General features: G+C 48.0%; 1 protein-coding gene and 1 long non-coding RNA gene across 2 annotated transcripts in view; one reads left to right on the top strand and one right to left on the bottom strand.

Moving 5' to 3' along the window:
• LOC140409255 (RNA-binding protein Musashi homolog 1-like) overlaps nucleotides 1-24522 on the bottom strand; it is a 210144-nt gene extending 185622 nt beyond the window's left edge. The window contains exons 1-5 of the mRNA XM_072497598.1: nucleotides 24293-24522; nucleotides 23968-24008; nucleotides 23530-23611; nucleotides 23245-23329; nucleotides 4565-4606 (exon numbers count right to left, since the gene is read on the bottom strand). Coding sequence (XP_072353699.1) covers nucleotides 4565-4606; nucleotides 23245-23329; nucleotides 23530-23611; nucleotides 23968-24008; nucleotides 24293-24354 — 312 coding nt within the window. The 5' untranslated portion in view covers nucleotides 24355-24522. The remainder of the gene's footprint in view (nucleotides 1-4564; nucleotides 4607-23244; nucleotides 23330-23529; nucleotides 23612-23967; nucleotides 24009-24292) is intronic.
• Nucleotides 24523-24780: 258 nt separating this feature from the next.
• On the top strand, nucleotides 24781-26233 carry LOC140409261 (uncharacterized). Its single transcript, XR_011940313.1, has 2 exons — nucleotides 24781-24894; nucleotides 25987-26233. It is a non-coding gene; the product is annotated as an uncharacterized lncRNA (long non-coding RNA).
• The last annotated feature ends 1507 nt before the right edge of the window (nucleotides 26234-27740 follow it).

The raw sequence follows: 27740 nt of genomic DNA, 5'->3' as shown, positions 1-27740 counted from the left end.
TAAATCAGAATGGGGAGGTGAAGGCAGCCACATTTTGTGAGGCATTGAAGGCGGTGGTTCGGGAGAGGTTAACTCGTTCAAGACGCACAGAGATAGGAGAAGGAGGAAGGTTGTTGGATGAGATAGTCGAGGTGGGCAAATAATCGAGTGCCCCCACCAAGGAAAGGTTGGCGGCGAGGAAGAAGGTTGTCGTCAGGGAGGCAGTGGGGCAGATACAGAGGGAGGGAGGGGAGGGGGTGCAGTATGAATAAGGAGAGAAAGCGAGCCATATGCTCACCCATCAACTACGGAGGCAGGCTGCGTCGAGCGAAATTCTGAGAGTACGGACAGGGAAGGGGGAGGTAGTGTCAGAGTTGGGGAAGATTAACGAGGCGTTCAGGGAGTACTATGAGAAGTTATATAGCGCCGATCCAGGTGGTGAGGAAGGGGATATTTGGGGGGGGGGTTCGATGAGCTGGAATTCCCAAGGCTGAGGAGAGGAGGCAGGTGCTGGAAGAGCCGCTTTGGCTGAGAGGTGATAGATAGTATAAAAGGAATGAAGTCGGGGTAGGCCCCAGGGCCGGACGGTTACCCGGCCGAGTTCTATAAAGAGTTTGCAACTGAGTTGGCAGCACATCTATTGGGGATGTTTAACGAGGCGCTGGAGAAGAGGGATCTATCGGAAACACCAGCCCCGGCATCGATCACGCTAATCCTGAAGAAGGGGACGGACCCGTTGGCACGTGGGCCATAAAGGCCCACATCATTGTTAAACACTGATGTGAAACTGTTGGCCAAGTTAGTGGTGGGGAGGATGGAGGGATGCATTCCAAGGGTGGTCGCAGAAGACCAAACTTGTTTTGCAAAGGAAAGGCAGCTTTCCAGTAACACTAGGCGGTTATTAAATGTGATCATGACCCCGAAGGCCAAAGGTACCAGACGTAGTGGTCCCTATGGACGCGGAGAAGGCGGTACCTGTTTGAGGTTTTGGGAAGGTTTGGGCCGAGGTTTGTGGCGTGGGTGCCTCTGCTGTACAGAGTGGCGAGTGTACAGACAAACAAGATGAGATCACGGAGCTTCGGATTGCATAGGGGAACGAGACCGGAGTGCCCGCTGTCGCCTCTGTTGTTCGCACTGTCGAAAGAGCCCTTGGCAATGGCCTTTAGGGGGTCGGTAGAGTGGTAGGGCATTGTGAGTGGGAGTAGGGAACACTGGCTGTCGCTGCCCGCAGAAAACCTGCTGCTGCTCGTATCAGCCCCATTGGAGAGTATGGGGAGAATTAGAGACACGATCGGGGCCTTCACAGGCTATAAACTGAATGTCAGAAAGAGTGAGGTGTTTCCAGTGAATGCGGCGGGACAAGTAGCCAATCGGTGTTGCTATTTAGGGTAGCCAGGGACAGGTTTAGATATTTGGGGGTTCAGGTGATGGAGTGGGCGACAATGCACAAATGGAACCTAACAAAGTTGGCGGAGGAGATTATGGGGGACTTGAGGAGAGGGTAAAAATGAACGTTCAGACAAGATTCCTGTTTGTATTCCAGACCCTCCCTATCTTCATTTTGAAGGCTCTTTTCTCAAAACTGGATGCAGCAATTTTGGAGTTTATATAGCCGGGGAGGGTATCTAGGGTGAAGAGGGCCCTGCCACAGAGGCAGAAAGGTGGGTTGGCGATACCAAATCTGTTGCACTACTATTGGAAGGCGAGTGCGGAGAAGGTGAGCCGGTGATGTGAAGGAGAGGGGTTAGAATGGAAGAAGGGTCCTGTATGGGGTCCAGCCCGAGGACCATGGTGACAACGGCACTTCCGCTGGCATCGAGGAGGTACACGGAGCGCCCAATCGTACAGTCCACAATTTGGGTGTGCAACCAGTTGAGGGAGACACTTTGGGATGGAACGGATGTTGATGTTAACACCACTGTGTGGGAAACCACGGGTTGAAGTCGGGGGAGACAGATGGCATGTGTAGGAAGTGGAGAGAGGTAGGCTGGTGAGGGCGAGGGATCTATATCTGGAGGAGAGGTTTGCAAGTCTAGAGGAGCTGCGAGAGAGGGTGGAGCTTCCGCAGGAAAGCAAATTCAGGTACATGCAAGTGAGGGACTTTGCACAGAAGGAATGGAGAGCTTCCCAAGCTGCCGAAGTATACCTTATTCATAGAATTTACAGTGCAGTAGAAAGCCATTTGGCCCATCGAGTCTGTACCAGCCCTTGGAAAGAGCACACTACGTAAGCCTACACCTCCTCCCTATCCCCGTAATGTCACCTAACCGTTTTTGGACACGAAGGGCAATTTAGCATAGCCAATCCACCTAACCTGCACATCTTTGAACTGTGGGAGAAAACCGGAGCACCTGGAGGAAACCCTCACAGACACGGGGAGAACATGCAGACTCCGCACAGATAGTGACCCAAGCTGGGAATCGAGCCTGGGACCCTGGATCTGTGAAGCAACTGTACTAACCACTGTGCTACCCTGGAGCCAGATTTGGAAGGGGTGGGTAGGTTTGGGGATATATATGGGTGGCTGAGGGAAGCACAGGTGGTGAAGATTAAGGAAAAATGGGATGAGGAGCTTGGGGGGGGGGGGGGGGGGGGAGGAGGAGGAAAGAGAGAGAGAGAGAGAGAGAGAGAGAGAGAGAGAGAGAGAGAGAGAGAGAGAGAGAGAGAGAGAGAGAGAGAGAGAGAGAGAGAGAGAGAGAGAGAGAGAGAGAGAGAGAGAGAAAAAGAGAGAGAGAGAGAGGAGAATGTGGAGTGAGGTGATGCGTAGGGTGCATTTGATCTCCTCGTGTGCGAGAGAGAGTTTGATTCAGTTTAAGGTGGTGCATATGACTCGGGCAAGGATGAATGGGTTCTTCCAGGGGGTGAGGGACAAGTGTGAGAAGTGTGGTCGAGGACCAGCAAATCAGGCGCATATGTTCCTAGACTGAGAGAGGTTGGAGAGATACTGGGAGGGGTTGTTTGGGACGTTACTGAAGACTGTGGGGGTAGAGGCCGGGCCGGATCCTACGGTGGCAATTTTTGGGGTATCGGAAATGCCGCAGCTATGGAGGGAAGGAGGGCCGACGTTGTGGCCTTCGCCTCTCTTGTTGTCCGTGGAAGGATTCTGCTGGAATGGCGGTCGAGAACACCATCGGGAGTGGCGGCCCGGCTTGGGGAACCATATGACTGTCTCTGGCTGGAAAAGATTAAATGTGAACTGAGGGGATCAGCGGAGGGCTTTGAGACGGAGTGGGGGTCATGACAATATTCGAGGAAATATTCGTAGGGGGGGGGGGGGTGAAAAGGGGGAAAAAGTTGCACAAACTGCGAGCTGTGGAGAATGTTCTTTGATTTATTAACGTTTTTGTACCTTGGAATATGTTTGGAATAAAATATATTAAAATAAATTCAAATTGCTCAACACCTAGTTACCACTGCTGCCTCACAGCGCTGAGGACCAGGGTTCGAGACCGACCCCAGGTCACTGTTTGTGTGGAGTTTGCATTCTCCTTGTGTGCAAGGGAGAGTTTGATTCAGTTTAAGGTGGTGCATATGACTCGGGCAAGGATGAATGGGTTCTTCCAGGGGGTGAGGGACAAGTGTGAGAAGTGTGGTCGAGGACCAGCAAATCACTCTAATTTTTTTTTTTAACGAAACAATGCTCAGCACCTCACCATGCAGCACATTCACTCAGAGCCACTTAAACAAGTCGAACAGCGGTTTTCAAAACAAGTATCCATCAATAGACCAGGAATATAGACATCACATTGGCTCAATTAATCATTATATTACTGACCTGCTAATTGGCATCAATTCTTTCCCTTTAGCATGAAGCCCAAACTTAAGCAGCCTACCTTCTGTTACCTTGCCGCAGAAGGAATTATTAACCTATTTCTGCACTGGGGAAAGCAGTTATCAATTGTGTGCTAGGCCACAGTAGTAGTCTCCTTGGATTCTGTTTTTGGTCTTTCCTCCCGACTAGTTGGATGCAGCTAGTGATGAAATGTCATTGACCCGAAATGTTCGCTTGGATTCTCGCTCCAGATGCTGCCAGATCTGCCGAGCACTTCCCATATCTAATCACAGCTCACCTTGGATCACTCCTGCTTCAGTGGTTCCCTTGATGAAAGTAGTGGACAATTTAGAAAATGAAGACCATGGGTTCCATCTTGGTAGTTGAGGCCGTCATGGGTGTAGTCAATGCCTCGGGAGGGGGGGCTGGAATTTGGCGATGATGGGGCAACCCCCACAGACCTCAGGTGCGATGCCTCCCACGGTGATGCACACTGAAGGTTCACAGACAATGAGTGTCACTTAGGGGTGACAACGGGATCATACCCCAGAATAGAAAGAGGAGGAGAAAAGTAGAAGAGGGACAAGGGGAAGAGAAGGGAATGAGGGTTATACCCACTGACAACCATGTTTCACCCCATTTAGGCCTTGCAGCTGTTGGGTCAACACAATCCTTTGGTAGTTGGGGAAAAACAGACACTTGGAAACCCGATCAATATTCACCCAGTCCCTTCATTATAGTCTCTAAACAAGGACAGAAGAAAAAAAATACATATACAGTAAGAAAGCAAGCCGGTGCGGACAAGGCTCTTACCTTCGGCTGTGCTCTACGTGGAAAAGCCACTTTAGGATCAATCTGTATGGAAGGAAAACATAACAAAAAATTAAACTTCCAGTTGTGAGCTGCTGCAAGAATCACTCCGCAAAGCAAGAGGATGCCGGAAGAAATGCAAGTTACTTTCTGTCAGCAAAATAAATGGAATCAAGCTATTGCAATCCAGTTCTTGGCTAATGTAACCTGATGTCAGCTTTATGCACCATCCTCTGCAGTGTAAAATGAACAGAAGCTGCTTTTATCCCTCCCCCAGTACCCAATAGGTAATTTCATAAATGTGCCCTCTGGTTCTTCACAAGTGAACATTAACAGTGAGAACGACCAGGTTATTATTGGGTTGAGGTAGCAAAATCATCGTCCTCACCCAACACCTACTTTCCGACAGGATTCGCTGGACAGCAATACACTATGGGTACCATTTTTTCTCTCCAAACTAGAGGCTCGGAGGTTAACTGTGCCCTCTCCCCGCCACCCCCATCCTAACTTCACCGTACTGTGCCCCCCCCAACCAAGGTCCACTAACGCAGACTGGGGGTCCATGCCCAAGAACGCCTTGGGAGCAGTTCCCAATAATCCATGGGGTGGAGTGGACAGCGAGGGATTATGAAACAGTCTTAAAACTAACCCAATACCTTGCCTTCAATGTCTGGAATTTTGTTGTAGAAACCACAGCATCATACAAACCCAGGCGGCCTTTCGGCCCTTCCGTGCCTGTGGCAGTTCCTTAGCAGAACAATCCAGAGCTCATCCCCACTAATAATTGTTTTTTTTTTTTAATAATCGGTTTAGAGTACCTAATTCTCTTTTTTCCAATTAAGAGGCAATTTTACAAGGCAGCACGGTGGCGCAGTGGTTAGCACTGCTGCCTCATGGCGCCGAGGTCCCTGGTTCAATCCCGGCCCATTGTCCATGTGGAGTTTGCACATTCTCCCCATGTCTGCATGCGTTTCACCCCCACAACCCAAAGATGTGCAGGTTAGTTGGATTGGCCACGCTAAATTGGCCCTTAATTGGAATAAAAAAATAATTGGGTACTCTAAATTTAAAACAAAAAAAATCCTCCTTAAAATCTACCTCTTTAACAAAGAATTTAAGATACCCTGCCCTAATTTGTGCAATTTGGCTCAATGTCAAGTTTTGTCTGATTATGTTCCTCTGAGGCAGCTTGGGACATAAGGCACTATACAAATGCAAGCTGTAATGTCATTGCTGGAGTCTTGTCTTTTTGATGAAGATCATTAAGTCGCAAGAGTAGCCAATTCAAAGCAATGTGGGTCCCCAGTCGCAGGGAGTTGGTCCTGAAACAACCAGGTAAAAGGGATGGGATTTTATTCTGAACTATGCAAAGAAAATTTACAGCTTAATTTATTGTATCAATACAATGGGTGCTCTTGCTAATAACACTGTTGTATGGCACAACAACAAAGAACCCAGTACTGTTACATAACACCACATACTGTACTGGAACTCAACCCAGGCAATTTTTGAAAAGTTTCATGGGCAAGTGGCCTATCTGATTTGATCCTTGCCTCTTCTGAACCAGAATTCAATCCTTGGCATTTGCCAGTTAGTTGACGCGCAGATACAGAATTTTATGTTTTCCTATGAAGAGCCTACTTCGTCTAGAGGGGAAGGACAGAGGTTCCACATCACAGATTATCTCAACTTTCTTTTCCATAAAATAACCTTCTATATTCACAAGCAGCCTACTCTCAGCTGCAGGGTGTAAGAGTTACCGGACAACCTATTTATTCAACTTGCTCTGGTACCAGACAGAGTGACTCAATGAATATACTTAATTCAAAATAACCTGCCAAACAGTTTTGACGTACGTCAGATCAGGAAAAACAGCATCTTATGATGTTCCCACTAGTCAAGCCACCTCACCAGAACATTCAATGTGTAGGCCCGTCGTACTCCCTGTCAAAATCACAGACACTTCCACATGCAGCCTGGTTCCTGCATTCCTCAAGTCTCCAGTCAGGAATTTCTTAGTCAGAAGTGAGAAATTCCTTACAAGACCTGCTCTTAAAAGGTCAGTATTTTGAGGGGCTGAGAGGGGTGTCCACTTTCGGTTTTGTCTACAGCAACCGGGACCTTTTAGACTTTATTTTCCATAGCTGGTTCAAACAGCCAAAAGGATGCAGGTCCTTAACCCCCACTCGTGATGAGTTAGCGGACCTCAGTTGGGTCTAAAACTGGGACACGCCAGCGGATCTCAAACATAAAAGAGTAGGCCATTCAGTCTATCAGACCTATTCTGCGATTCGAATAGATCAGAGGTTCCTGGGTCCCCAGTAAAGGTTTTCTGGGGTGTGCCAAGAATAATCAATAGAAACTCTAGATTCATCTGTCCTTTCAACCAGCCGTGCTTTAATCAATATCCTTTGACTAACTAAGTTGGATGTGGGGGAATCTGGATGGTGCTTTGTATGAAGGCAACCAACACAGTGATTACAAGCTGGGTCAATTTGGGGGATGTTGGCGCACTCGGGCACAATGATACTGGATGATCTGGGGCAGAAAGAGACAACACTGAGAATGGACCAAAATGGAGCAGAATGGATGTGATCACCAGCAGCATCAAAAAAAAAATAGCTGGTTTCCTCAATTCATTCAGTAAGGAACAGCAACCACTGAGTAATGAATAACCAACAGTAAAAATGGAATCACCAAAGGAAAGCTTCCACTTGCACACCCACTCACTCCAGTGGGTTGCCAATAATTCTGGGGTTGAGGGCCTGGTTCAGGTCACATCCTGTGTTACTCTGTCTGACTTGACAATGGTAAAAAAAAAAAAGATTACATCAAATTTCCGGTTATACAGATTATAGGGGATTGAATTAATATACGATTGGGTTTTAAATAATCTGTATAATAAATAAACTTAACAACTATGCATATATTTAAGTTCACCATTCTAAAAATAGAACTAAACATCACAAGGATTGATAGATGCTTTCACACAAATGAAAAGGAATTTGTTGACTGCTCCATCACTTGCTTATTATCTCAAGATTGTTTCCTGAATTGCCAGTTACCTTAGATTAATGACGCCCTAAGGCACTTAAACCTACAGACCAAGTATCTGCAAGAGGAACATCTCTCAATTCTATAACACCAGAGTGCCCAATGGTACAATATTGAGAAAGGCTTTTTAAGACATCTTCACTAGTGTTGGCAGGACACAGCTAGTCATTCAAGTCTAACCTCCTAGTTCCCAACCCGTCTCAATGCAGCACTCCCTCAATACTTCACTGGAAACTATGCAATCAATTGTCCAGTCAATTTAGAATAATCTTTATTGTCACAAGTAGGCTTAGATTAACACTGCAATGAAGTTACTGTGAAAAGCCCCTAGTCAGGGCAGCACGGTGGCGCGGTGGGTTAGCCCTGTTGTCTCACGGCGCCGAGGTCCCAGGTTCGATCCCGGCTCTGGGTCACTATCCGTGTGGAGTTTGCACATTCTCCCCGTGTTTGCGTGGGTTTCAGCCCCACAACCCAAAGGTGTGCAGGGTAGGTGGACTGAACACGCTAAATTGCCCCTTAATTGGAAAAAAATGCATTGGGTACTTTAAATTTTTTTTTTTTTTTTAAGCCTGTTCGGGTACAGAGGGGGAATTCAGAATGTCCAAATTACCCAACAGCACGTCTTTCGGAACTTGTGGGAGCAAACCGGAGCACCCGGAGGAAACAAACGCAGACACATGGAGAACGTGCATACTCCGCACAGCCAGCGACCCAAACCAGGAATCGAACCTGTAACTCTGGAGCTGTGAAATGACAGTGCTACCCACTGTGCTACCGTGCTGCCCTAACTTATGGAAATAAAACAAAGTGTATAACCAATTTTTGTAGAGAGAAAAAAAACTTGTTGTATTTCACGGGGACCAGTAGGAATTTCATAACATGGGGGGGTATCTCAGAAGCTGAAAGGTTGAGACACCCTAAATTAGATCATGGCTGATTCATACCAGAACTTCATTTACCCAGCTTTGCTTCAAATCTATTGACACCGTTACCGAATAACACCATCAATCTCAATCATTCCAATTGATGCAGCATCATCTTTCCTCGTAGGGTGCAAGGGTAAAGGGAGAGTTGAACAAAATTCCCAGATTTGCACTACACTTGGTGTGTAAAGAAGTGTTTCTTAATTTCACTTCTGAATGGCCTGGGTCAAATTTACGGGAACACCTGATCCCACCAATGTTGGGAACATAAATGATCAATCTGTGCTTCTGCTGTTAACGAGCTTATAACGTCCACACTTGTGCAGTGGTCAAGTGAGAACAGGACAGGAAATGGTAAATACTGCCTGGGCTTGCACATGAAGTGAAGCCACCGGGACGAGTCAACTTGTGTGCAAGGTGAGGAAAGAGTATTGGCGTCAGGATAAATGCAGGCAATATCTCCAAATGTTTAGTTTTCATACTGCTTGATGCCCCACAGTACAATCTTGACCATTCCAAGACTCACTCCATATAGTCAGAGTTGATTAAATGTCATAACAGCGGCGGCAGCAGAAAGGTCCAAGAAAGTTCTGACGCTAAACCAGTTTTGCATCACATTCAGTTCATCAATGCATTTTTGAAAAAATTAAATAAACAGGCCTTTTTGCCCGCAATACTGCATCAGCAAAAAAGCAATCTGCTATCTAAAACTTAGGTGGGGGGTCTCACTGATTATTGTTAATCTCAACTTGTGAATAGAACAAAGAGGTTTGGGCTTTGAGCATTTAAAATAGCATTTATTTTTTTCTTTGGGTGAAGAAACTGTTTATTAGCTTTCATTGTGTTTCCATAGGCTCAAAGAATTGGTCAAACACTCAGGAGAGCCATCGTCTCTGAAGCCATTTCACCTTAGAAACTAGGAAGTTGCGATTGCCAACATTGGCACTGTTCAAATATTGTACTGGTGCCATACCCGGTAGTTTGTGGACCGATAAAGGTCTGGCACTCAGGTCTACAGATTCTAAAAGAATCAACTGTTGAATAACTAGATAGATTTCTCCTGGAATCCTGAACTGTGCTAGTGAAACAAGAAGCTTACAATTGTGTTTAAAGACAATTGTATGAAACAGAAATCTGGGTGTGTTGAAAAGAACTGTTCAATAGACTGGTTTCAATGTAAAAATAGCTTTTGTAGGTCAAACAGAAAGGGGATTAGATCCTATTAAAAGGGCAAAATCTGAGTCAGATGAATTTACCAATTTGTTATTTGAATCAATGAAAGTCCAAAATGCATCTACATTTCTTACAAACATTTAAAAATTCAATTAGGGGGAACCCACTGAATATTTACCCCTAGTTTCCTGCCCTCACTTTCCAAAAGCTTTGAGTATTTTATTGAAGGATTGTTCCACAGACGCACCTTCACCCAAGAGGCCATTATTCATGTGCGAGCCTCGAGGATCAGAACGATGTCCCAACTCTTGCTCATCCTGTTGTCACCAAGTCTCCAGTAGGGAGTGCAACAGAGCAAACAGACGCCGATTGCTACCCCGCACCCTCCAAACCCAGGAATGCTGTAACTGATCATAGCATCCACAAGATTCTCCCCAAACAATTATCTGGGAACTCAGCATTGACCTTCGGTCAAATCAAAGCCCTCGCGCAACTGCAAGGTTCAAAGACAGTGTCTTCAATTTTCCTAAATAGTCTTAATTCACAAACTGGATTGCCATACACAATGGACCACAAGCAGGTCTCTGGAAGGTTCAAAATGTTGACTAATAAGATCTTGAGTAGAGGAAAAGGTTTGTATTGCAAACTCCCATTTCAAACTTGGTCCATTTAGGGTTGGGAGGAGCAGAAGTGCAACATATCTATTGGCTAAATCTGCACTCGCTCTCCTTACCCAATCCCCAGTCATTGGACAGCATATTTATTAAACTAGCTCTGGTTTCATACAGAGGTGAATCAATGAATAGTTAATATAACACTTATTTCAGGGCCCTCCAACAGGGACAAAGGGCCCCAGGACAAAATGAGGGCCAGCCATGGCCAAATCGCCCAGTACAGGGAGGGGGACCAACCAATTAAACCCCGCCAGTGGCAAAGTCCATACCAACTAGAGGACCAACAAAGCCCGCTATGGGACCTAGAGTCCAGCCGGGACGGCACAAGTAAATAAAACAAAATAGAACAAGATCCAGAAGGAACACCTAAATGGAGGGGAATCACCTTTTGTAAGCTATGTATTCCAATAAAAGTATGTAGTAATAACAAAAAAGGATGAAGGGTTAAGGAGTTGGGGTTATTTCCAATGTTGGGCTTTTATAAATTGTATCCGGCTCACACAGATGTGTTTATTTTGTATTGTATATAAAATGAAAAACTTTAATCAAAACATTTTTTTAATGTAACATTTATTTTTTTAAATATTAAACAATTTAATTTAAACACCCACCTGTCCACATAAAATACAAACAAACTGTACGGCGCTTTTCAAAACAGTTCCAAAGATCATTCCAGGCCAGTTCATTATCAAGCAAACAAAGGCTCACATCTACTTGGATTTATACATAGTGCCATTTTTGTAGTTTGGGTCAGTTACAATACAATTTATTGATGCTCCAGAAGTCAGATGAAAACGTATCTAGATGCAACACACAGATGATCCGGACACAGTGAAATACAACTCACATTGCCACTTCTCCCACTTCACCCAAGACAAAGAATTATTTTCCCTTTGACAAGTTTTTCCACATATCAGAAGGTTTGGAGGGCTGTCCCAAGTCTATGCTGAGTGGCAAGGAAGGGAACGCTGAACAGGGCTACCCTGCTGCAAGGGTCTTTGTGGACACTGAATGAGGTGGGGACACAGTGGCTTAGTCAGGTGAAGTGGATTGTGCTCAATGCTGACTCTATACACATGAAGTCTCATGGGCATGGAAACCTCATGCTGATTCACATTCTCTCTTAAGTTGCTGAATCCTTATTCCTTCCTATCAAATACCGCAGAATGCATCATGAGCAGGGACTTCAACACCCATCACAGAGAATGGCTCAACAGTCCCACCACTGACCAAGCATGCGGAGCACTGGAGGACAAGGGTGAGAGAAGCAACACAAGGCGAAAAATTGCTTGACCGCATCATCACTAACCTATCTGTTCCAGGTCCATCTATCAATGGCTGCACTGGTAGAAGTTACCAGAACATGACCCTTATGGAGACCAGGCCCTGTCTTCACATTAAAGATTCTCTCGATTGATTATGCAGTGTGGCAACCACCTTGCTAAATACCACCTTGATTTTCAGATCTAGCTACTCAACAATGAACACCTGAAAGTTGCTTTCATTCTAGGGATGTGATTGTCGCTGGCAAGGCCGCCATTTATTCCCCATCCCAAATTGCCCTTGACTGCGTTGGCTTGCTAGGCCATTCCAGAGGGAAGTTTTTAAAAAATAAATGTTTTATTTAAAGTTTTTCCAAAGAGCGTTTTACACAACAAAAATAGAAATACAGAGAATAAAAAATAAGAATCAACATATCCCAAAGTTTACAGTGAAACTACTTACACAACAGAAAACGTTTTCCTTTGTTTTTTTTAAACAGAACAAGGTGGGTTTTGTCTCCATGCCCAACTCACATTATATCAACAGTACCCCCCCACCTGAACCCCCCCCCCAGGATGCTGCTGCTGACACTTACTGCTCTCCTAGAAAGTCAATGAAAGGTCGCCACAGCCGGGAGAACGCCATCTCAAGGACCCTCTCAAGGCAAACTTTATTCGCTCCAGGCTGAGGAACCCCGCCATATCGCTAACGCAGATCTCCACACCCGGGGGTTTTGAGTCCCTCCACATTAGCAAGATCCGTCTCCGGGCTACCAGGGAGGCAAAGGCCAGTACCTCGGCCTCTTTCGCCTCCTGCACTCCCGGATCCTCCGACACCCCAAATATCGCTACTGTTGGACTCGCCTTCAGCCGAGTGTCCAAAATCCTAGACATCACCCTCGCAAACCCCTGCCAGAATTCTTTAAGCGCCGGGCATGCCCAAAACATATGGGCATGGTTCGCCGGACTCCCTGCACATCTCGGGCACCTGTCCTCCACCCCAAAAAACTTACTCATTCTTGCCGCCATTATATGCGCCCGATGCACCACCTTAAACTGAATTAAACTGAGCCTGGCACATGAGGAGGAGTTCATCCTGCCCAGGGCGTCGGCCCACATCCAGCTCCTCACCCAGCTCCTCCTCCCACTTGCCCTTCAACTCCTCCACTGAGGCTTCCTCCACCTCCTGCAGCTCCTGATATATGTCCGACACCTTCCCCTCCCCTACCCAGATGCCAGACACCACCCTGTCTCGGATCCTACACGGGGACAGCAGCGGAAATGTCCCCACCTGTTTTCTAAGAAAGTCCCGAACCTGGAGGTACCCGAACGCATTCCCCGGGGGCAGGCCGAACCTCTCCTCCAGCGCCTGCATGCTGGGGAAAACCCAGTCTATAAACAGGTCCCCCATCCTCCTAATACCTGCCCTATACCAGCCTTGGTATCCCCCATCCAAACTACCCGGAGCAAATCTGTGGTTATTCCGTATCGAGGTCCACACCGAGGCCCCCTCCTCTCCCCTGTGTCTCCTCCACTGCCCCCAGATCCTCAGTGCCACCGTCACCACTGGACTAGTGGTGTATCGTGCCGGCGAGAATGGCCACGGAGCTGTAACAAGTGCCCCTAGACTGGTGCCTCTACACGACGACGCCTCCAAGCTGCCCCCTCATCAATTTCCTGATCATGGCCACATTGGCCGCCCAGTAATAACTGCAGAAGTTCGGCAGAGCCAGCCTTCTCCCCGCACCCCCCGGCTACGCTCCAAGAATACCTTTTTGCTCGCGGGGTTTTATTCGCCCACACAAATCCCGTAACAATCCTATTCACCCGCTTGAAAAAGGACTTGAGGATGAAAATGGGGAGGCACTGAAACACGAAGAGGAACCTGGGGAAAAACGTCATCTTCACAGTCTGCACCCGTCCTGCCAAGGAAAGCGGGAGCATATCCCACCTTTAAAACTCTCCCTCAATCTGCTCCACTAGCCAGGTTAAGTTGAGCCTATGCAGGGCATCCCAGTTCCATCCCCAACTACCGAAAGCTCCTCGCCACTATCCTGAGCGGGAGCTCCCTCAGTCTCTCCTCCTGGCCCCTACCGTAGACCACGAACAGCTCACTAGAACCTCCCGAAGTCCCCCAGGATCCGCATGACCTCCCCCATCCCTTCTAACGGGTCCGAAATATACAACAGCAGGTCATCCGCGTAGAGGGAGACCCGGTGTTCCTCCCCTCCGCGCACCAGTCCCCTCCAATCCCCCGAAGTCCTGAGCGCAATGGCCAACGGCTCGATTGCCAAGGCGAACAGCAACAGGGAACACCCGTCTCGTCCCCCGATGCAGCCTGAAATATTCCGACCGTAGCCGGTTTGTGGACACACTCGCTACAGGGGCCTGATACAGCAGCTTGACCCACCCTATAAATCCCTCCCCAAATCCAAACCTGCCTAGCGCCTCCCACAGATGTTCCCACTCCACCCTGTCAAAGGCCTTCTCAGCGTCCATCGCAGCCACCCCCCCCCCCCCCCCCCCCCCCCCCCCCCCGAGGGCATCATGATAATATTCAGGAGCCTCCTCACATTCGCGTTCAGCTGCCTGCCCTTAACAAAACCCGTCTGATCCTCCCCAATCACTCCCGGGACACAGTCCTCTACTCTGGTGGCCAGAATTTTTGCCAACTGCTTGGCATCCGCGTTCAGGAGCGATATCGGCCTGTAGGACCCACACAGAAGCGGATCCTTCTCCTTCTTCAGGATAAGCGAGATCAATGCCTGCACCATTGTCGGAGGGAGGATCCCTTTCTCCTTTGCCTCATTGAAGGTTCTCATCAGGAGCGGGTTCAACAGCTCCGAGAACTTCTTATAAAATTCGACGAGGAAGCCATCCAGGCCCGGGGCCTTGGCCGTCTGCATGCCTGCCAGCCGCCTGACTACTTCCTCCAACCCAATTGGGGCCCCCAGTCCCTGCACCCGCTCTGCCTCCACCCTTGGGAACCTCAACCGGTCCATGAACCGCCTCATCCCTCCCCCCTCCCCTGGGGGTTCCGACTTGTATAACCTTCCGTAGAACTCCCTGAAGACTTAATTGACCCTCTCTGGGCTCAGCACCATGTTGCCTTCCCTGTCCCGCACTCCCCCAATCTCTCTGGCCGCCTCCCTCCTGTGCAGCTGGTGCACCAGCATCCTACGCGCCTTCTCCCCATACTCATAAACTGCCCCCTTCCCTTTACTCAGCTGCACCTCCGCCTTCCCAGTGGACAGCAGGTCAAACTCTGCCTGTAATTTCCGGCGCTCGTTCAACAGCCCCCCCCCCTCTGGGGCCTCCGCATACCTCCTATCTACCCTGAGTATCTCTCCTACCAGTCTCTCCCTCTCTTTCTCTCTATGGGACCTAATGGAGATTAACTCTCCCCTAATGACCGCCTTCAGAGCCTCCCAAACCACTGCCACCGTCACCTCTCCTGTGTCATTCGCTCCCACATAATTCTCAATACTCCTCCTTATCCACCCGCACATCTCTTTGTCCAGCAGCAGCCCCACATCCAGTCGCCAGAGAGGGCGCTGACCCCGTTCCGCCCCCAGTCGCAGACCCACCCAGTGCGGGGCATGGTCCGAGACCGCAATGGCCAAGTATTCTACCCCCTCCACCCTCGGGATTAACGCCCTACTCAACACAAAGAAGTCTATTCGCGAATAGACTCTATGGACATGGGAGAAAAAGGAAAACTCCTTCGTGCTTGGCCGCGTAAACCTCCAGGTTTACTCCCCCCATCTGGCCCATGAACTCTCACAAGGCCCTGGCCACCGCTGGCCTCTTTCCCATTCTGGACTTGGAACGATCCAAGCTCGGATCCAAGACCGTATTAAAGTCCCCTCCCATAATCAGGTGACTTATCTCCAAGTCCGGGATCCTACCCAACACGCGCCTCAGTCCGCATCGTCCCAGTTCGGGGCATATACATTCACTAACACCACCCGGGCCCCCTGCAGCTTGCCACTCACCATTATATACCTGCCCCCCTTATCCACCACGATGCTCCCCGCCTCAAATGCCACTCGTTTACTGACCAAAATAGCCACTCCTCTGATCTTTGAGTCTCACCCAGAGTGAAACACCTGTCCCACCCATCCTTTCCTTAGCCTCGTCTGATCTGTGAGCTTTAAGTGCGTCTCTTGCAACATGGCCACATCCGCCTTCAACCCCTTTAAATGCGAGAACACGCGGGACCGCACGACCGGCCCACTCAGGCCCCCCCCCCATCCCGCCGACTAGCCATCTCCCTTTTTCGGCCAACCACGTGCCCCCGCCTCCCTCCTCCAGCTCTCCCCTCCCGGCGGCCCCCTGGCCCGATTCTCCACCCATACCCCTCACCTGGCTCCCCTTCAGTCAGCCAAGCAGCACCCCTTCTCTTCCCCCCCCCCCCCAAACCCCCCCCGCACCTCCACCCTCCCAAGCATCCGCTTAGCTCTGGTTCCCCCCCATTGTGCTTCCGTGAGTCAGCTCACCTATGCTGACCCTGACCGCTCCCGCCTTTATATACCAACCCTTAACTTGTTGCCTTCGGGCCGCCCTACTCCCCCTCCCCCGCAGGGTAGAGGGACAAGCGCCATCTGGGACCTCCCCGCGCGCCGGACAGCCTGTCCTGGGCGTTTACCACCCCCTAGCACCACACATATGGAAAACAAAACACACAACAGAACCCCCAATGGTTCTTTACCCACAGCTTTACCCGCCGTCCTCCCCTCGATCCCTCTCCACCCGCACATTTCACCCCCATACAGCAGTCCCTTAGTTCAGGTCCAGCTTCTCCTGCCTGATGAACGACCACGCCTCGTCTGGGGTATCAAAATAGTGGTGCCTGTCCTGGTATGTTACCCACAGTCTCGCCGGGTGCAGGAGCCCGAACTTCACCCCTTTACCGTGGAAGACCGCCTTCGCCCGGTTAAAACCTGCACGCCTCCTCGCCAGCTCAGCTCCCAGGTCCTGGTGAATTTGGATCTCGCCATTCTCCCACTTACTGCTCCGCTCTTTCTTCGCCCACCGCAGGACTCGCTCCCGGTCTGCCAAGCGCTGAAACCGTATCACCATCGCCCTCGGTGGCTCGTTCACCCTCGGCTTTCTGGCGAGAACCCTGTGCGCCCCATCCAGCTCCAAGGGCCGTGGGAAGGCCCCCGCACCCATCAGCGTCCCCAACATTGTGGCCACGTACGTGCTCGCGTCCGCCCCCTCCGCTCCTTCAGGAAGGCCCAGGATCCGCAGATTGTGGCTCCGAGACCTGCACTCAAGGTCATCCAGCCTCTCCTGCCATTTCTTATGGAGCGCCTCATGCGCCTCCACTTTCACCGCCAGGCCCAGGACCTCGTCCTCGTTCTCCGCCACCTTCCTCCTCACCTCCTTGATCTCCTGCGCCTTCTGGGTCACCACAATTCTCTCCATGGAGGCCACCATCTCCGTTTTCAGCTCCATGAAGCAGTTTTTCAGGAGCTCCTGCAGATCCTCTACGGCCGCCATTTTGTCCACCCGGACGTTCTCGACCTTCTTCCCCGGGGTCGCGTGTCTGCCGGCTCAGTTCCTGAACCTCTCCATCCACCAGCCAGGGGGGGGGCTCTCTCCCACATCTGTTCCCACGCCGGTCCCTCCTGTTAACTGCCACCACCACTCCTTTTAGCAGCCCAAAACACCAATCCCGGCGGGAGCTGCTGTTTGCGTGACCTAGCAGGCCATGGTCGCTACCAGAAGTCCGATTCCAGAGGGAAGTTAAGAATCAACTGCCTTGCTATGTGCCTGGAGTCACACGCAAGCCAGATCAGTTTAGGGCAGCAAATTTCCTCCCCCGAAGGACATCAGTGAACCAGACGAGTTTTTACAGCAATCCAGTAGTTTTCATAATTATTACAAACGGAGACTAGCATTTCATTCCTGACGTATTAATCAATTAAATTTAAATTTCCCCAGCTGCCATGCGAGATCTGAACTCATGTCTCCGGAACATTTGTTCAGGCCTTTAACTTGGACCCAATAACATTACCACTATGGTACTTTAATGACCAAGAAAGCCAGCAGTAGGAAGCAAAAGATTTGTTTTACGATTTACAATAATCTGCCCACGGCAGTAACTATCTACAACCACAGTCCCCATTGGGAAAATCAACATGCCGGTCCCTTCTTGGGCCGGCTTTTAAGTTCAGTTCTAACACCCCAGCTGGGTGGGCCTCCGCCCCTACCCGGGAAACTTATACTGCACACGTCCCACGAGATGATCGATAATGGTTTCCCCGTGGGAGTTATGACAGGTACCATAACTCATTCCTTCATTAAGCCAGAGTTTCAACAAAGTATGTAGAATCCATGCCAGGAGCACCAAAAGGAGGTGCCAACCCTGGCGATGCTACAACACAAGACTACATGCATACTGAACTGGAACAATTGAAGTACGGTATAGAAGAGATCCTGCAATGAACAGTTTAAGTCAAAGCTCTGCAACTCTACAGTCACAAACGACAGTGTCAATTAAACCAACTAATGGCGGCTCGTCATCCTCATCCTAAATGATGACAGAGCTCAGAAAAGGAGTGCAAAAATCAAGACCGAAACCCTTGCAAAAGTCTTTTATCCATAGATTCTATGGGACAATCCTTCTCGGTCACCTCCCAAGGTGTCTTGCCACACGGATACAACTCTCCAGTCAATCCATCAAAACACTGCTGTATCCAATGTGCTCAGCCAAAGCTATGGCCCCCAAATGTAGTACTGAAGAGCTAGTCATGGCTCCAGACAAGCTGCTCCAGTACAACTGTGGCTTCTACCCATCGTGGAAAATTGCCTAGGTGCGACCTGCCCTCAAAAGGATGGACAAATCCAACACAGCCAACTATCACCCCATCGGCTGATTATCAATCAGCAAAGTCATCAAGAGTGCTATCAAGCAATTCTTGCTCATCAATAACTTGCCCAATAATGCTTGGCTTGTATCTGACAGGACCAGACTGCTCCTGACCTCATCACATCCTTGATCGAATGTAGACATCATGTGCACTACAGAGCTGAACATGGCGTAACTGGCCTTGACACCAAGGCATCATTTCACAAGATGTACCAAGAAACCCAAGAAAAACTGATCAACAGGAATCATGATCAAGAATCTCCAGTGGTTGGAGTCATGCCTGGCACAAAAGAGTAATTGTTGGAGACCAGAAATCTTAGGCTCAAGACTTTGTTACAGTAATTTAGCAGTGTCTTGATTCCAGGTATTTTCAGCTGCTTCATCCAAAGTTTTCCTCCATAAGGTCAGAATCCCGATGATTGCAGTGGTCAATGCCATGTGCATTTTTCCCCCTTTATTCTTTCACAGAAAGTTGGGGGTTCACTGACAAGACCAGCATTCATGGCCCATCTCTAATTTCCTTTGAACGGAGTGGCTTGCTAGGCCATTTCAGACTGTATTTAAGAGTAAACCACATTGCTGTGGGTCTGGAATCGCATCAGAGCAGGGGGAGGAATCGGCCATTCGGCCTGTCGAGTCCGGTCTGACATTCAAACAGATCAAGGCTGATCTTCTACCTCTATTTTCTCCAACTATCCCCATATCCCTTGATGTTGTTAGCATCCAGGAATCTATTAATTTCTGTCATGGACGTGCTCAATGATCGAGCTTTCACATGTGGGCCAGACTAAGTAAGGATGGCAGATTCCCTTTCCCAAAGGACATAGTGAAGCAGATGGATGTCAGTGATATGGGCTGACACTTGATGATAGTTTGACAGTCACCAGTTAGTTTCAAAGTCACCAGTTTCATTATCGAGTTATTAATTGAACTCCACAAGCTATCACGATGGGATTTGACGTAGCCTTGCAAAACGTTCTTTTTCAGATAATGATCCAATTCCCTCTGGCATTCCGGAAGGAATTGGATCATTACCAGAAGAACAATTGCAGGGCTGTGGGGCAAAGGCAGAAGAGTAGCTCTAGATGAATTGCTCTTACAGAGAGCCAGCACATCACGATAGCCTGAACGGCCTCCTTGTGTGCTTTAATCATTCTATAAGAACCCCTGTGTCCAGAACACTGGCCTGAGCTTCAGATTACTAGTCTGGTGGCAATACCATTACTCCACCATATCCACAGCTACTAATGTATGTGGACCCATCCAGGCATAGGCCATATAAGTAGCAAGTAGCATTTGCACCACAAAAGGTGCCAGGCAGAGAGCCCAACCATCACCCCACTCCATTCAATAGTATTACCATCACCAATCACCACCCCGTAATCAAAAATATCTCGGGGTCAGCACAGGCCAGATCTCAACAGGATCAGCCACACGAATATCATGGCTACTAGCAGGTGTGAGGCTGAATATTCTGCTCTGTGAGACACACATCGTGATTCACCATCTCTGCCGCCAAGGTGCAAGTCAGCAATCTGATGGAACACTCTCCACTTGCTGGAATATGTGCAGCTCCAACAACACCAACAGAACAAAGCAGCCCATTTCACTGACAACCCATCCACTAATTTAAACACCCACTTCCTCTGCCACCAGCTCATCATGCCTGCAGAGTGACGGGCAGCACGGTGGCGCAGTGGATAGCACTGCTGCCTCATGGCACCGAGGTCCCAGGTTCGATCCCGGCTCTGGATCGCTGTCCGTGTGGAGTTTGTACATTCTCCCAGTGTTTACGTGGGTTTCGCCCCCACAATCCAAAGATGTGCAGGCTAGGTGGATTGGCCGCACTAATATGCCCCTTAATTGGAAAAAATTAATTGGGCACTCTAAATTTATTTTAAAAAATTTAAAATGTCTGCAGAGTGCACCATCTGCAGGGTGCTCAGCAGGAACTCACAAAGGTGTCTTTGATGACACCTCCCACACCCTCGACCACTACCACCTAGAAAACAGCAAGCAGATGCAGGGGAACGCCATCATCTGCAAATCACACATCACAGAATTGTCACTGCACAGGTGGCTACCATTTGGCCCATCGTGCCTGCATCACTTCTCCAAACCAGCATTGTGGCTTAGTGTCATTCCCCTAGCTTTTTCCTATACCCTGCACATTTGTTTGTTTCAAGTAATCATTCAATGCCCTCTTGAATTCCTCAATTGAACTCATCTCCACCACACTTCCAGAATTCTAGACTTGAACCACTCGTTGTGTGAAAACGTTTTTTTTTTAAATAAACATCACATTTGCTTCTTTTGCAAATCACCTAAATCTGTGTCCTCACGTTCTTGATCTCGTGCAAGGGGGAACAGTTTCTCCCTATCTACTCTATACAGCCCCTTCACGATTTTGAACATCTTTTTTAAATCTCCTCTCAGCCTTCTTCATTCTAAGGGGAAAAGTCCCAACCTCTCTAACCTATCCTCATAACTGAAGATTCTCATTCTTGGAACCATCCTTGTAAACCTCTACTGCACTCTCACCAATGCATTCACATCCTTTCTATGTGGCCCCCAAAACTGTACACAATACTCCAGCATAATCTTGTCCCTATTAATAAATCCCAGAATACTACATGCTTTATTAACTGCTTTCTCCACCTGTCCTGCCACCTTCAATAATCTATGCACGTGTACCCTGGCCCCCCTGATCCTGCATCCCTTTTAGAATTTGCCCCTTATTTTATATTGTCTCTCCATGTTCTTACTACCAAAATGCATCACTTCACACTTTTCCACATTAAACTTCAGCTGCCACCTATTTGCCCACTTCACCAACTTGTCTGCACGGTAGCAGTGGTTAGCACTATTGCTTCACAGCGCCAGGGTCCCAGGTTTGATTCCCGGCTTGGGTCACTGTCTGTGCAGAGTCTGCACGTTCTCCCTGTGTCTGCGTGAGTTTCCTCCGGGTGCTCCGGTTTCCTCCACACGTCCCGAAAGACGTGTTGTCAAGTAATTTGGACATTCTGAATTCTCCCTGTGCACTTGAGCAGGTGCCGGAATGTGGCGACTAGGGGCTTTTCACATTAACATCATTGCTAATGTAAGCCTACTTGTGACAATAAAGATTATTATTATTGATATGACCTTTTGAGGTTCTACACTGTCCCCTTACAGTTTACAATATTTCCAAGTTTCAACTTCTGACTTGGACGTATATCGCCATGTCTTCAATTTGTTGGGTCAAAATCCTATACCACCCTCCCTAATAATACTGTGGTTATACCTGAACCACAGATTGAAACAATACAAGGCAATAGCTCACCACCACCTTCTCTACGCTGAAAGGCCAATGAAATTTCTCTGATCTTTATCAGCACAAAATAATGTGGAATAACTAGCCCACCAACCCATAATACACAAAAAGAAAATTACAGATGAAGAAGAGATGGGAGCGGCAAGGTGGCGCAGTAGTTAGCACTGCTGTCTAGGGCACTGAGGACCCGGGTTCGATGTGGAGTTTGCACATTCTCCCCGTGTCGGCGTGGGTTTCAACCCCACAACCCAAAGATGTGCAGGTTAAGTGGATTGCCCATGTTAAATTGCTCCTTAATTGAAAAATAAAATTGGGTAATCTGAATTTTTTTTTTTTTTTTTTTAAAATCACAGATGATTGTCACAGCAACTTCATTGAAGCCTACTTGTGGCAATAAGTGATTATTATTATTAGATGATGAAGGGACACAATTTGTCATGTCCCCTTCTCACCACTCCCCATCCCCTTCCAATCACCTCTACCGGTCACCCTCAATAAACTGAAAAAGCAGTGAACCGTTGAGCCGATTTAGAAGCAAGACCGTCACTAAGTAGATTAGTGAATAAGAGTGTAAAACACGGTGTGAAAGAAAGGGAGTGGGGATGACCTGGGGAAGAGAAAGACAGAAACTAAACCGCAAATACACTCCAAATCCATCCTCTTGGGCATTCCGCACTGATCTGCTTGCTGCCAGGAGACAATCTCCAGTCCCAGTTTAATCATCCCTGTTACACACAGACCTTGCCCTGCATCCTGATAAAACTGTACAACACAATAAAAATGAAATAAATCCCTGCTCTGGGGTAATGATAGCACTTCACAGATCCCTAATAAACAGGTCTTTTCAAAAGAAAACAGGTTTTCATTACCCTCCCAGTCCAAAAAAGTCGGTCATCTTGTTAATGTCACTAAGTACTGGTCTGATGAATGAATGCTGACCTATTTTAGATCCCCCCCCCCCCCCCCCCACCCCCAAGCAGCCCCTGTTGCCTTGCCAACGATCGCCGTGGGAACGCTCAGGCACTCTCTTTCTCTCCAACACCCCCAACCCCCTTCCCAATCCCAAATTTCTCTCTCCCTCTCTGGATTTTTGCACTGTACTATTTAACCAGCTGGATCTCAGTGTGGGAAAACTTGGGACAGACATGAGTGGATTGTAAAGCAAACACATGACGTGCGGCCCAGTGTCTCTCTCTTGTCTTTGCAAGACTCAAAAATAAGAGAAGAGGGAGGGGAGGGGTAGGGGGGCGTGAGTCTCAGAAACCTGCCCTGGGTCTGTGGCCATTTCTGCTGTGTGAGAGCAATCTGCACTACTTTACATCACTCTTACTGACACAACTGTTAAATTGCTTGCATCTCATTTGGGGGGGGGGGGGGGGGGGGGGGGGAGAAATACAAGTCACCTACCGTCTTAGAATCTAGTTCGTGCCTCGGTTGCGCTAGAACTTTATCTACGCCCGTTTGGTCAACAAAAGTGACAAACCCGAATCCTCTGGAGAAACAAAAAAAAAAGGGAACAATCCACATTGTTTAAGTTTGCTGTGAGAAAGGTACATAGTGTAACAATCCGAATGAGGATGGAGGCAGATGGAGATCTATTTTTAAATAAAATAAAACATCCCTGCTCACCGTAGCGAAGTTTGCGAAGAAACAGTGTTTCCAAGTAGCAAGTAAGGAGGCTGGCTCACTTACCTTGACCGTTTTGTAACTGGATCCCGCATCACCATGCACTCCTTCACATCTCCAAATTTACAGAAATATTCCTTAAGACCTTCTGTTAAAGCAGAGAGGGGGGGGGGGGGGGGAATTAATAATAGGAAAGCAGACCTTACGAGAACACACTCAAAAAAAACTATTACAATTTAATTCAATTTTTTTTAAAGTAGGTAGAGGGACGATGCACTGGAACTCCCAGATTTAAAAAAAGACTGCTACAGATTGATCAGTCTGTCAAAGAGAGATTTCTGCTCATACTAAAAGCTACGTGGTTTCAGAATGCAATCACAACGATGTGTAGACACACACCCGCGAACATGAGAGAATTTTTTTTTAAAATCACACAAGTATTTGGATTGAATTTTAGCAGAAGTTAAAAAGAAAAGTTGGGAGGTGGATCAGGACCTTCCTTACCTTGCGTGGTCTGCCAGCTCAGTCCCCCGACGAACATTTTGCTAAAAAAATATGAAGAGAAGGGAAAAAAAAAGACAAAGACACAACTCAGACATGGGATTCGGCCATGTTGGCACCTCACACACACATTTAAAGAAAAAAAAGTAAGTTGGGCCGTTAACCCAAAGCACCTTTTTTTCAGAAAGTCAACACTACAGTTTAAAATCTGGGGATGTTACCAATTTTTCTTTCCTTAGATCATTAGCAAGCAAATGTATTTTTTTTTAAAGGGGGGGGGGGGGGGAGGAGAAAGCTGAATAAATGAATTGGATTTGAGCTCCTGTACCAGGGATCGTGCTGAGAGTCTGCACTGAGCACCGAGTTGGCTTGGTTAGCGTCCGCCTCCATTAGCTTCCAGTCCCAGCCAAGGCAAAAAGGAAGGGCCCGCTCAGCAGAGGTGGGGATGCACAGGGGGGGAGCAAGGGATCGTCACTGGCGGGAGGGAGGGAAGGGGCAGCCCGGCCGAGCGGCTCCTCATGACCCGGCCTGAACCCCCCTCCCCCCTTCTCCCGCCAGGCCCCGCCCCCATCTCCCCGCCAGGCCCCGCCCCAAGCTCCCCGCCGCCGAAAGGGGGCGTGGCCTCCCGCCGCCCTCCCCGCGGGTGGGGGAGGGGTGTCCCGTGCGTGGCCCCGCCCCCTCCTTCACCACTCTCCTCCGGTTCGGACCCCCCCCCCCCCCCGTCTCCGGGGGCAACCTGGTGATGTAACAATGGGCAAGAACGCGTCCTGAAAGTTGCAAAAAAAAGCATTTGCTACTTTTCTAAAAACATATTTAATCGGAAGAATTCCCACGTGGGGTGCCAGCCAGGGCTGGGTATAGCTTTTCCCTCTTTTAATGGAACAAAAAGGATGATTTACAAAAATATATCAGGATATGGACAATATCCAGGTACAATGTCATCTGTATCCAACAATAACAGGACAGTTACATTTACACATCAACCACTCGAAAGGTTGCCCAATTCCCCCCCCCCCCCCGCTCTGTATGTTTATGGGGGGAGGGGGGTTGGTTGTGGAAGTTGTTTTTTTGTGTATGCCCAATAAGTCAAACCTATCTCGAGGCATTTCTTTAATTACTGGCAGTAAGGCTCATTCAAGTGTCGTCCTGTGGGTGGTCCACTGCTCCTTGCCTTTGTAGAGAGGAAAGGGGTGGCATCGCCTGTATTGGTCAGTCAGAATGACTCCCCCCCCCCCCCCCCCCCCCTAGACACACATATCCAATTTCTCTCCTCCCGCGAGAATTAACCTTTAGGCTTTTCCCGGTTTTCTCGGTTGATTCGTTTGGAGCTTAATATTTGGAGTAAAGTAAAAAGACAAACCGAAGTGGCACGTTCTTCAAAGATAATAACGTTTTACCGCAGCATAACCATTGGTCACTCTCCCGTTTTTACACTCGCCCAAATCCAATCCCTCCAGGACAAACTCCCGAGTGACAAACGTACCTCCACTGCCTTATGTTCGCATCTATGTCACGGCTAGGATTTTTTTTAAATCACGAATATCGCTTTTATCTGTACACAATCTCGGAAAATGCGTTTTAACGTTCAGAAAGGTGCCCTGCCTGCCTGAGGGTCTGAGAATTCTCCGTGTATAATGGTTGCAATTACATTTGTACAGCACCTTTACACGTGGCATCTCACTCATTACACGGTAATGGGGAATCTCACTCCTGGAACCGTTTGCGATTCGAATAGGTAAAAGGGATGCTGTGTGGCATCACCACAGTGTGCATTAAATTTCCAATTGCAACCACGACCATCCTTAAGCGTGCGAGGAGACTGAGATATAACCAGGAATGAAAACCTACCACTCAAAGAGATATATTTCAACATACTTTCCTATCTGCATTACAGATTATGTTTAAACCAGGGCCGCTTTATAATGGAAATGTCTTAATTTTGTGATCCCTGTGACAAGTTACACTTTCTGGGCAGTTGCTTGGGAAACGTGTGTTAAACTGCTGTTTATTTGTCGTTAACAGAGCGAGATAGAATTTGACTTTCAGTCGCTGCGGTGTCATCTGAAAATGTAAACACTGGAGACCTTGCGGAAAGTTAAAGCGATATTCCAATCAACTGTCGTTTCAAGACCTTATTTTGCTATATTCACATTCAAAAGAAAAACTTCGAAAAACGGATCTGGGTGTTTTGTTTTTCGACGAGGTATTTCGGTTTACAGTAATCCATGGCATGTGATGGCTGTTTGAAGAAAAATAAATCTCTGCCTGTGTCTATCTCATTTGAAAAGGTCACTCGTAGGGAGATAATCAGCTAAGAAGTTACAGGACCGGAGACTAAATGGGATTCACACAGCGTCTGTTTGGCCGGATATATTTTTAAAAAGGGTTAGTCATGTAAATGATCCGGTAGCGGTAGTTCCGGGTGCCCTTCACCCTTCTAATAGGTGACCATTTGGAGCATTCCACCCATTAAGTCTTTGACAGAATGTGCACTATTGTTCAAGCAAGGAGCGATTTATTTATACTAAATTCACAGCCCTGGGGGGGGGGGGGGGGGGGTAAGAGGGTCGAAGGCGGGGACACACACTAAGCTTTGGAACTTGACAACGGCCGTTATACTAAATAGGAGCAGAGATGTTTCCACATGCTTGGTCAATCGGTTCAAAAGAGTGGAGAGGGAGAGAATGCCAACAGGGCGGACGAAAGGACGGACCAATTTAAAGTTTACACATGTGCAGCAAAGCGGCAGAGGACAAACCATCAAAATGTAACCTGGGGCTGTGTGCCACAGATGTGGAGAGAGAGAGGGAGAGAAGGCGGCAGTTCAGAGAATGCTTCCCTTTCAGGCCATATGTCAAAATAATGTTTTGTCCCTCTGCTGCAAGCTTAAAAGATTATTAAACCTTGCACACCCTTGCAGTTTATTTTTTTTAAATCCGCGCAATGTTCTTCTGGATTCAATTGTACCTTTCAGCCTGCTTCTGTTTTTATTTTGACACGCTACTGGCGGATTGCAGGAGGTTAGTTGGGAAGTGGAGTGGTTGAAAGGTGTTTTTTGTATGTTAACTGTGAGGCGGTCAGCCCCCTCGTTTCGCCCAGTTGATGGGTCTCGAGCAGAATTACTTCACCAAATGGTGGCCCAACACTCAGGATTGAGGGTCACATGGCGTGAGCTCACTATTCTATGCTGCACTTGCATAACTGGAAAGCTACCTTCAAAAACATGAGGCCAATTAGAAATGGATTGCAAAGCGAGCAGTAATTAGTAACACCTTTTAAGTTAGTTCTTCCTAGGTATTCTCATTTCTTTTTACGATATTGCAATCCGCCCCTCAGTGCCTTTATTTTTCAGAGGCAATGGTTGATTCATTCTCATTTTGTTTGACTTCTGTTCAGTGAGCGAGAATGTGGAAGTTTACTAGAACAGATGGAATTCACTTTGGTTCCATTGATACACATTGAATTTGATCCCTTCCACTCTTTCTATTCACCTTTGCCCCAAACACTGGACGGTGTCAGATTACAAGCAGATGTATGCGTTGCGTGTGTGAATGTGCAGGGGGGCGGGGGGGAGATACAGATCCAGGTGTTTACTTCTGTCAGATATCATTTCGTCCTATCCTGGGTTTTAATATCCCGTGACATTCTTGAAAAAAGTATTTGTTGCAGTTTTCCTCCTTTGCAGGAGGATGCCGTCTTGTACGAGGTGCAGCCTGGATGCTATACCTCGTCCGAGAGACCACGGAAAGAAAGAACGTGCATTTGCCTAGCGCCTT

This window comes from Scyliorhinus torazame, chromosome 1 (genome assembly GCF_047496885.1).
Source record: "Scyliorhinus torazame isolate Kashiwa2021f chromosome 1, sScyTor2.1, whole genome shotgun sequence".
Taxonomy (NCBI): Eukaryota; Metazoa; Chordata; class Chondrichthyes; order Carcharhiniformes; family Scyliorhinidae; genus Scyliorhinus; species Scyliorhinus torazame.
The sequence above is the reverse complement of the archived record's forward strand: the minus strand, read 5'-3'. Positions and strand labels throughout refer to the sequence as shown.